The sequence below is a fragment of the Rhinoderma darwinii genome, chromosome 3 (genome assembly GCF_050947455.1).
Source record: "Rhinoderma darwinii isolate aRhiDar2 chromosome 3, aRhiDar2.hap1, whole genome shotgun sequence".
NCBI lineage: Eukaryota > Metazoa > Chordata > Amphibia > Anura > Rhinodermatidae > Rhinoderma > Rhinoderma darwinii.
Window position 1 is genome coordinate 4,704,074 of NC_134689.1, and position 10,425 is coordinate 4,714,498.

The window sequence follows — 10,425 nt, forward strand, 5'->3', positions numbered from 1 at the left end:
TACTGTGTGGAGGCAGTTATGGGGGCATTATACTGTGTGGAGGCAGTTATGGGGACATTATACTGTGTGGAGGCAGCTATGGGGGCATTATACTGTGTGGAGGCAGTTATGGGGACATTATACTGTGTGGAGGCAGTTATGGGACATTATACTGTGTGGGGGCAGTTATGGGACATTATACTGTGTGGAGGCAGCTATGGGGGCATTATACTGTGTGGAGGCAGTTATGGGGCATTATAATGTGTGGAGCCAGTTATGGGGACATTATACTGTGTGGAGGCAGTTATGGGGCATTATACTGTGTGGAGGCAGTTATGGGGGCATTATACTGTGTGGAGGCAGCTATGGGGGCATTATACTGTGTGGAGGGCAGTTATGGGGACATTATACTGTGTGGAGGCAGTTATGGGGGCATTATACTGTGTGGAGGCAGTTATGGGGACATTATACTGTGTGGAGGCAGCTATGGGGGCATTATACTGTGTGGAGGCAGTTATGGGGTCATTATACTGTGTGGAGGGCAGTTATGGGGACATTATACTGTGTGGAGGCAGTTATAGGGACATTATACTGTGTGGAGGCAGTTATAGGGACATTATACTGTGTGGAGGCAGCTATGGGGGCATTATACTGTGTGGAGGCAGTTATGGGGGCATTATACTGTGTGGAGGCAGTTATGGGGGCATTATACTGTGTGGAGGCAGTTATGGGGGCATTATACTGTGTGGAGGCAGTTATGGGGGCATTATACTGTGTGGAGGCAGTTATGGGGGCATTATACTGTGTGGAGGCAGTTATGGGGGCATTATACTGTGTGGAGGCAGTTATGGGGGCATTATACTGTGTGGAGGCAGTTATGGGGGCATTATACTGTGTGGAGGCAGTTATGGGGACATTATACTGTGTGGAGGCAGTTATGGGGACATTATACTGTGTGGAGGCAGTTATGGGGGCATTATACTGTGTGGAGGCAGTTATGGGGGCATTATACTGTGTGGAGGCAGTTATGGGGGCATTATACTGTGTGGAGGCAGTTATGGGGGCATTATACTGTGTGGAGGCAGTTATGGGGACATTATACTGTGTGGAGGCAGTTATGGGGACATTATACTGTGTGGAGGCAGTTATGGGGACATTATACTGTGTGGAGGCAGTTATGGGGGCATTATACTGTGTGGAGGCAGCTATGGGGACATTATACTGTGTGGAGGCAGTTATGGGGACATTATACTGTGTGGAGGCAGTTATGGGGGCATTATACTGTGTGGAGGCAGTTATGGGGACATTATACTGTGTGGAGGCAGTTATGGGGGCATTATACTGTGTGGAGGCAGTTATGGGGACATTATACTGTGTGGAGGCAGTTATGGGGCATTATACTGTGTGGAGGGCAGTTATGGGGACATTATACTGTGTGGAGGCCGTTATGGGGGCATTATACTGTGTGGAGGCAGTTATGGGGGCATTATACTGTGGAGGCAGTTATGGGGGCATTATACTGTGTGGAGGCAGTTATGGGGGCATTATACTGTGTGGAGGCAGTTATGGGGGCATTATACTGTGTGGAGGCAGTTATGGGGGCATTATACTGTGTGGAGGCAGTTATGGGGGCATTATACTGTGTGGAGGCAGTTATGGGGGCATTATACTGTGTGGAGGCAGTTATGGGGGCATTATACTGTGTGGTGGCAGTTATGGGGACATTATACTGTGTGGTGGCAGTTATGGGGACATTATACTGTGTGGAGGCAGTTATGGGGGCATTATACTGTGTGGAGGGCAGTTATGGGGGCATTATACTGTGTGGAGGCAGTTATGGGGGCATTATACTGTGTGGAGGCAGTTATGGGGACATTATACTGTGTGGAGGCAGTTATGGGGGCATTATACTGTGTGGGGGCAGTTATGGGGGCATTATACTGTGTGGTGGCAGTTGTGGGGACATTATACTGTGTGGAGGCAGTTATGGGGGCATTATACTGTGTGGAGGCAGTTATGGGGACATTAGACTGTGAGGAGGGCAGTTATGGGGACATTATACTGTGTGGAGGGCAGTTATGGGGACATTATACTGTGTGGAGGCAGTTATGGGGACATTATACTGTGTGGAGGCAGTTATGGGGGCATTATACTGTGTGGAGGCAGTTATGGGGACATTATACTGTGTGGAGGGCAGTTATGGGGACATTATACTGTGTGGAGGCAGTTATGGGGACATTATACTGTGTGGAGGCAGTTATGGGGACATTATACTGTGTGGGCAGCTATAGGGGCATTATACTGTGTGGAGGCAGTTATGGGGACATTATACTGTGTGGAGGCAGTTATGGGGGCATTATACTGTGTGGAGGCAGTTATGGGGACATTATACTGTGTGGAGGCAGTTATGGGGGCATTATACTGTGTGGAGGCAGTTATGGGGACATTATACTGTGTGGAGGCAGTTATGGGGGCATTATACTGTGTGGAGGCAGTTATGGGGACATTATACTGTGTGGAGGCAGTTATGGGGACATTATACTGTGTGGAGGCAGTTATGGGGGCATTATACTGTGTGGGGGCAGCTATGGGGACATTATACTGTGTGGAGGCAGTTATGGGGACATTATACTGTGTGGAGGCAGTTATGGGGTCATTATACTGTGTGGAGGCAGCTATGGGGGCATTATACTGTGTGGAGGCAGTTATAGGGGCATTATACTGTGTGGAGGCAGTTATGGGGTCATTATACTGTGTGGAGGCAGCTATGGGGGCATTATACTGTGTGGAGGCAGTTATAGGGGCATTATACTGTGTGGAGGCAGCTATGGGGGAATTATACTGTGTGGAGGCAGTTATGGGGGCATTATACTGTGTGGAGGCAGTTATGGGGGCATTATACTGTGTGGAGGCAGCTATGGTGGCATTATACTGTGTGGAGGCAGTTATGGGGTCATTATACTGTGTGGGGGCAGTTATGGGGCATTATACTGTGTGGAGGGCAGCTATGGGGGCATTATACTGTGTGGAGGGCAGTTATGGGGGCATTATACTGTGTGGAGGGCAGTTATGGGGACATTATACTGTGTGGAGGGCAGCTATGGGGGCATTATACTGTGTGGGGGGCAGCTATGGGGACATTATACTGTGTGGAGGGCAGTTATGGGGGCATTATACTGTGTGGAGGGCAGTTATGGGGGCATTATACTGTGTGGAGGCAGTTATGGGGCATTATACTGTGTGGAGGCAGTTATGGGGGCATTATACTGTGTGGGGGGCAGCTATGGGGGCATTATACTGTGTGGGGGGCAGCTATGGGGGCATTATACTGTGTGGTGGCAGTTATGGGGGCATTATACTGTGTGGAGGGCAGTTATGGGGGCATTATACTGTGTGGAGGCAGTTATGGGGGCATTATACTGTGTGGAGGGCAGTTATGGGGGCATTATACTGTGTGGAGGGCAGTTATGGGGACATTATACTGTGTGGAGGCAGTTATGGGGGCATTATACTGTGTGGAGGCAGTTATGGGGACATTATACTGTGTGGAAGGCAGTTATGGGGGCATTATACTGTGTGGGGGCAGTTATGGGGACATTATACTGTGTGGAAGGCAGTTATGGGGGCATTATACTGTGTGGGGGCAGTTATGGGGACATTATACTGTGTGGAAGGCAGTTATGGGGGCATTATACTGTGTGGAGGCAGTTATGGGGACATTATACTGTGTGGAGGCAGTTATGGGGACATTATACTGTGTGGAGGCAGTTATGGGGACATTATACTGTGTGGAGGAAGTTATGGGGACATTATACTGTGTGGAGGGCAGTTATGGGGGCATTATACTGTGTGGAGGGCAGTTATGGGGGCATTATACTGTGTGGAGGGCAGTTATGGGGGCATTATACTGTGTGGAGGCAGTTATGGGGGCATTATACTGTGTGGAGGCAGCTATGGGGACATTATACTGTGTGGAGGCAGTTATGAGGGCATTATACTGTGTGGAGGCAGCTATGGGGGCATTATACTGTGTGGAGGGCAGTTATGGGGTCATTATACTGTGTGGAGGCAGTTATGGGGTCATTATACTGTGTGGAGGCAGTTATGGGGGCATTATACTGTGTGGAGGCAGTTATGGGGGCATTATACTGTGTGGAGGCAGTTATGGGGGCATTATACTGTGTGGAGGCAGTTATGGGGGCATTATACTGTGTGGAGGCAGTTATGGGGACATTATACTGTGTGGAGGGCAGTTATGGGGGCATTATACTGTGTGGAGGGCAGTTATGGGGACATTATACTGTGTGGAGGGCAGTTATGGGGACATTATACTGTGTGGAGGGCAGTTATGGGGACATTATACTGTGTGGAGGCAGTTATGGGGACATTATACTGTGTGGAGGCAGTTATGGGGACATTATACTGTGTGGAGGCAGTTATGGGGACATTATACTGTGTGGAGGAAGTTATGGGGACATTATACTGTGTGGAGGCAGTTATGGGGACATTATACTGTGTGGAGGCAGTTATAGGGGCATTATACTGTGTGGAGGCAGTTATGGGGGCATTATACTGTGTGGAGGCAGTTATGGGGACATTATACTGTGTGGAGGCAGTTATGGGGGCATTATACTGTGTGGAGGGCAGTTATGGGGGCATTATACTGTGTGGAGGGCAGTTATGGGGACATTATACTGTGTGGAGGCAGTTATGGGGGCATTATACTGTGTGGAGGCAGTTATGGGGACATTATACTGTGTGGAGGGCAGTTATGGGGGCATTATACTGTGTGGAGGCAGCTATGGGGACATTATACTGTGTGGAGGCAGTTATGAGGGCATTATACTGTGTGGAGGCAGCTATGGGGGCATTATACTGTGTAGAGGCAGCTATGGGGACATTATACTGTGTGGAGGCAGTTATGGGGGCATTATACTGTGTGGAGGGCAGTTATGGGGACATTATACTGTGTGGAGGGCAGTTATGGGGGCATTATACTGTGTGGAGGGCAGTTATGGGGGCATTATACTGTGTGGAGGCAGTTATGGGGGCATTATACTGTGGAGGGCAGTTATGGGGGCATTATACGGTGTGGAGGCAGCTATGGGGACATTATACTGTGTGGAGGCAGCTATGGGGACATTATACTGTGTGGAGGCAGTTATGGGGACATTATACTGTGTGGAGGCAGTTATGGGGGCATTATACTGTGTGGAGGCAGTTATGGGGACATTATACTGTGTGGAGGCAGTTATGGGGACATTATACTGTGTGGGGGCAGCTATGGGGTCATTATACTGTGTGGAGGCAGTTATGGGGACATTATACTGTGTGGAGGCAGTTATGGGGACATTATACTGTGTGGAGGGCAGTTATGGGGGCATTATACTGTGTGGAGGCAGTTATGGGGTCATTATACTGTGTGGAGGCAGCTATGGGGACATTATACTGTGTGGAGGCAGCTATAGGGACATTATACTGTGTGGAGGGCAGTTATGGGGGCATTATACTGTGTGGAGGGCAGTTATGGGGACATTATACTGTGTGGAGGGCAGTTATGGGGACATTATACTGTGTGGAGGCAGTTATGGGGACATTATACTGTGTGGAGGAAGTTATGGGGGCATTATACTGTGTGGAGGGCAGTTATGGGGGCATTATACTGTGTGGAGGCAGCTATGGGGGCATTATACTGTGTGGAGGGCAGTTATGGGGGCATTATACTGTGTGGAGGCAGTTATGGGGGCATTATACTGTGTGGAGGGCAGTTATGGGGGCATTATACTGTGTGGAGGGCAGTTATGGGGGGCATTATACTGTGTGGAGGCAGTTATGGGGACATTATACTGTGTGGAGGCAGCTATGGGGGCATTATACTGTGTGGAGGGCAGTTATGGGGTCATTATACTGTGTGGAGGCAGTTATGGGGGCATTATACTGTGTGGAGGGCAGTTATGGGGACATTATACTGTGTGGAGGCAGTTATGGGGGCATTATACTGTGTGGTGGCAGTTATGGGGGCATTATACTGTGTGGAGGCAGTTATGGGGACATTATACTGTGTGGAGGCAGTTATGGGGACATTATACTGTGTGGAGGCAGTTATGGGGGCATTATACTGTGTGGAGGCAGTTATGGGGGCATTATATGGTGTGGTGGCAGTTATGGGGGCATTATATGGTGTGGTGGCAGTTATGGGGGCATTATATGGTGTGGTGGCAGTTATGGGGGCATTATACTGTGTGGAGGCAGTTATGGGGGCATTATACTGTGTGGAGGCAGCTATGGGGGCATTATATGGTGTGGTGGCAGTTATGGGGGCATTATACTGTGTGGAGGCAGTTATGGGGGCATTATACTGTGTGGAGGCAGTTATGGGGGCATTATATGGTGTGGTGGCAGTTATGGGGGCATTATATGGTGTGGTGGCAGTTATGGGGGCATTATATGGTGTGGTGGCAGTTATGGGGGCATTATACTGTGTGGAGGCAGTTATGGGGGCATTATATGGTGTGGTGGCAGTTATGGGGGCATTATATGGTGTGGTGGCAGTTATGGGGGCATTATACTGTGTGGAGGCAGTTATGGGGGCATTATATGGTGTGGTGGCAGTTATGGGGGCATTATATGGTGTGGTGGCAGTTATGGGGACATTATACTGTGTGGAGGGCAGTTATGGGGACATTATACTGTGTGGAGGGCAGTTATGGGGACATTATACTGTATGGAGGCAGTTATGGGGACATTATACTGTGTGGAGGCAGCTATGGGGACATTATACTGTGTGGAGGGCAGTTATGGGGACATTATACTGTGTGGAGGGCAGTTATGGGGTCATTATATGGTGTGGTGGCAGTTATGGGGCATATTATATACAGTAGTATACCGCAAGGGATAAATATTAACTCAATGGCGTGGCATCCACATAGAGGGCGTGGCCTAAATAATCGGAATTGAGGCCACATGTTCAATTATTCGTGATTTAGGCCATAATCTCCCGGCTCCAGCGCGCACCGGCAGGAACGTCCCTGGACAATATTGTAAACCTGCTCTTTGAACGGATGTAAGAAATGTCCAATAATCCAACATATCCCCCCTATATTTGCCTCGCGCTGCTGGTGCCGGAATAACGGAACTTTCCTATATAATAAAAGGGGATTTCCGCCTTGCGTTACTTTGACCTTCTCTAATAATGTGGGGGGTCCCCCTTTAACTCCACTGGAAGTAAACACACATTATACTTGAGTAAGTGCCCCCGGATTTAAGCGCACCCCCATTCCTTACAGGTCACGTGTGTGGACGCACTATAACGGAGTCTTCTTTTGCCTGTCATTTTGTAACGTTCAGATGTACGTAAAAACCGCGCCAAACTTCAAAGCCGTCAGATAAAAACACACATGGGGACAGGGGGCTGTCCTAAGCAAAGCCATGAAAAACAGTGCTGCACATAGGTCTGCTCTTTCTGCACCTTCCCGAGAGCCAGTAAGAATATTGGGTACTTATTTGTCTTGCCGTGTGTCGTTTCCCCCCAATTTCAAGAACTTTAGAGCCCCCCATGTGAGAAGGGCCTATAGAATGGTTCTTTCTCATCATTCCGGATCACGAATAGAATGCTAGAACAGTGAAGACCGACAGGTTGGCAATTCTGCTGAGCAGTGCAGATTCTCAGGGCATTTACGGGGGTGAAGAATCCATTTTGGGGGAAAGACCCTTTAACAGGAATCTCACTTGGTAGGGGGTGTCCTGACCGTGTCTGGTGCTGGCGACCCCCCTACCAGTATAATGCCCCCATTCCCGCTACTTACGTCTTCAGCGTCCCCGAGGTCATGAGCTCCGTCACCAGCACTATGCACTTCTTCCCTTTCAGGGTGGACTCCCAGGAGTCGTAGAAGCGGACGATGTTCGGATGCTGAAGACCCTTGAGCATCCCGGCCTCCTCCTTGAAGCGCTGGCGTTCTGACTTGGACAACTTGCGGTCCTGAAAGGGGGAAAGAAAAATAATATTATTTCTCTGTGAAAACCAGAGGAGGAAACACGACGACATCATGAGCTGCACCCGGCGCTGCCCGGAGCGAAGGGACCAGCGGGAACATGGGCCAATAATGGCGGAGGTCGCACTTACAAGTGTGGGAACTACGAAGACAAGAAGGCGACACAGGAGAGGAGGTCAGTATGTCAGAGCAAAAACAAACCAACCTCTATGTGAGGGGGCGCCAGAGAGCGCAAGGGGGAGAGGGGGCGCCAGAGAGGAAGAAAAGGGGAGAGGGGGGCGCCAGAGAGCGCAAGGGGGAGAGGGGGCGCCAGAGAGCGCAAGGGGGAGAGGGGGCGCCAGAGAGCGCAAGGGGGAGAGGGGGCGCCAGAGAGCGCAAGGGGGAGAGGGGGCGCCAGAGAGCGCAAGGGGGAGAGGGGGCGCCAGAGAGCGCAAGGGGGAGAGGGGGCGCCAGAGAGCGCAAGGGGGAGAGGGGGCGCCAGAGAGCGCAAGGGGGAGAGGGGGCGCCAGAGAGCGCAAGGGGGAGAGGGGGCGCCAGAGAGCGCAAGGGGGAGAGGGGGGCGCCAGAGAGCGCAAGGGGGAGAGGGGGGCGCCAGAGAGCGCAAGGGGGAGAGGGGGCGCCAGAGAGCGCAAGGGGGAGAGGGGGCGCCAGAGAGCGCAAGGGGGAGAGGGGGCGCCAGAGAGCGCAAGGGGGAGAGGGGGCGCCAGAGAGCGCAAGGGGGAGAGGGGGCGCCAGAGAGCGCAAGGGGGAGAGGGGGCGCCAGAGAGCGCAAGGGGGAGAGGGGGGCGCCAGAGAGCGCAAGGGGGAGAGGGGGCGCCAGAGAGCGCAAGGGGGAGAGGGGGCGCCAGAGAGCGCAAGGGGGAGAGGGGGGAGAGGGGAGAGCGAGAGAGAGGGGTGGTGGGTGCCAGAGAGCGAGAGGGGGGGGGGCGGCGAGCATGGACAGGAGATGGAACAAGCAGTAGATGCTGCAGTGAGTCCATATTTTTTTTTTTCTAGAGCACGGTGTTCACTTTCCAAGTCACCATGGAGGTAGACATTTTGCACTAGGCCAGAGCAATCAATCTGCAGGTGAGACTTTCAGGGTCACCGTCACTTTACATTTTTTCGCACTATTAGGCTGAATTCACAAGGGGCAGATGTGATACGTAAAAACACGGTGTATCCGCCCTGTGCGCAGGGAATTCTGGGCGAAAACTGCAAACTGTGGCGCAGTTTATTGCCCGGAATGTCCGCTACGGAAAATTGCAGCACTTAGCTGGCCGGCTAGTTTCATCCCATGTGACCGCCACTACAGCCTGTGATTGGCTGCAGTGGTCACAAGGTAAGATTTTTATTTTTTTTCTCAGTTACGTTTTTTTTTTTTGCAGTGAAATTGCTGTGAACCCGCCACAAAAAAACGCAACAACGGCTATTTGTTACGGGTTTTTAACTCCCCATTGAATCAAAAAGGGAAAAAGCGCAACAAATAAACAGCGATTACTCAAATCCAATTGACAATCTGCGGAGTAAAACTCTGCACCGCAGGTGAATTTGAGCGTTTTCTCCGCTCACTATTTACGCAGCGTGTGAACGGACCCTGACGATTATAATCTGCTGATAGTTTCTGGTCATTGTCCCGGTAGACCCCGCAGCAACTCCTGCCGCCTCGGTCACAGCGCAGCCTGCGAGGAAATGACCGGTCTCTGCGGTAATTACAACAACGGACGAGCGCTCGATACCGCGCCTGAACCGCGCCGCACACGCTCGGGCTTAGACCTTTTTCCAAACTTTTGTGTTCTTCGCAAAACCTTCTAATCACTTGCCCCGAAGACGCGCTGAGGTCACTTCACAGAAATTGCCAACTCCGTTACACGTGTATCGCGGCCGCATCAGGCAGGACGGAAATAGAAGCCATTACACGATATAAAATTACCAGCGAGACGTCATCAGTGCTGAAGGACGTTCACAGGTCCCGCAACATCAGAATCTCAAGCCCAAACCTGCCGAGACGCGGAAATGTAAAGAAACGGCAGAAACGCAATGTCCAGGACGTAAAATTCAACACGAGCTGCACAAAACTATTGGCAGGAGAACAAACCCAACACCTCCAGTCTCAAAGCCGTTGCACTAAAGTCCACCTTCAAATCCAAAATAAGGCACATCCAATTAATAATAGCCGACCGTTGGGTGTCTGCAGCTCCTGTGCCGACCCATGTGTCTCCATGGTAACAGACTACAAACAAACCCTGTGTAGTCTGATTCTGCAGCCGGACTTTTACATCGGTCTAATTCTTGCTGATCTACCGCATACATGTCATCAAGATGGAAGGGCGTACGGCTGCAGGATCAGACTACGCAGGGTTGGTTTGTAGTCTGTTACCATGGAGACACTGGTCTGCACAGGAGCTGCAGACACCAAACGAAGAATTTTTCAATCAAGACCATAGAAGTTACTTTTGAGAACTACTAGAGCAAT

General features: G+C 50.8%; 1 protein-coding gene across 1 annotated transcript in view; it reads right to left on the reverse strand.

Moving 5' to 3' along the window:
* The window catches only part of WNK1 (WNK lysine deficient protein kinase 1), a 74,409-nt gene that overhangs the window by 58,803 nt on the left and 5,181 nt on the right, over nt 1–10,425 (reverse strand). The window contains exon 2 of the mRNA XM_075855601.1: nt 7,785–7,957. Within this exon, the coding sequence (XP_075711716.1) occupies nt 7,785–7,957 (173 nt within the window). The remainder of the gene's footprint in view (nt 1–7,784; nt 7,958–10,425) is intronic.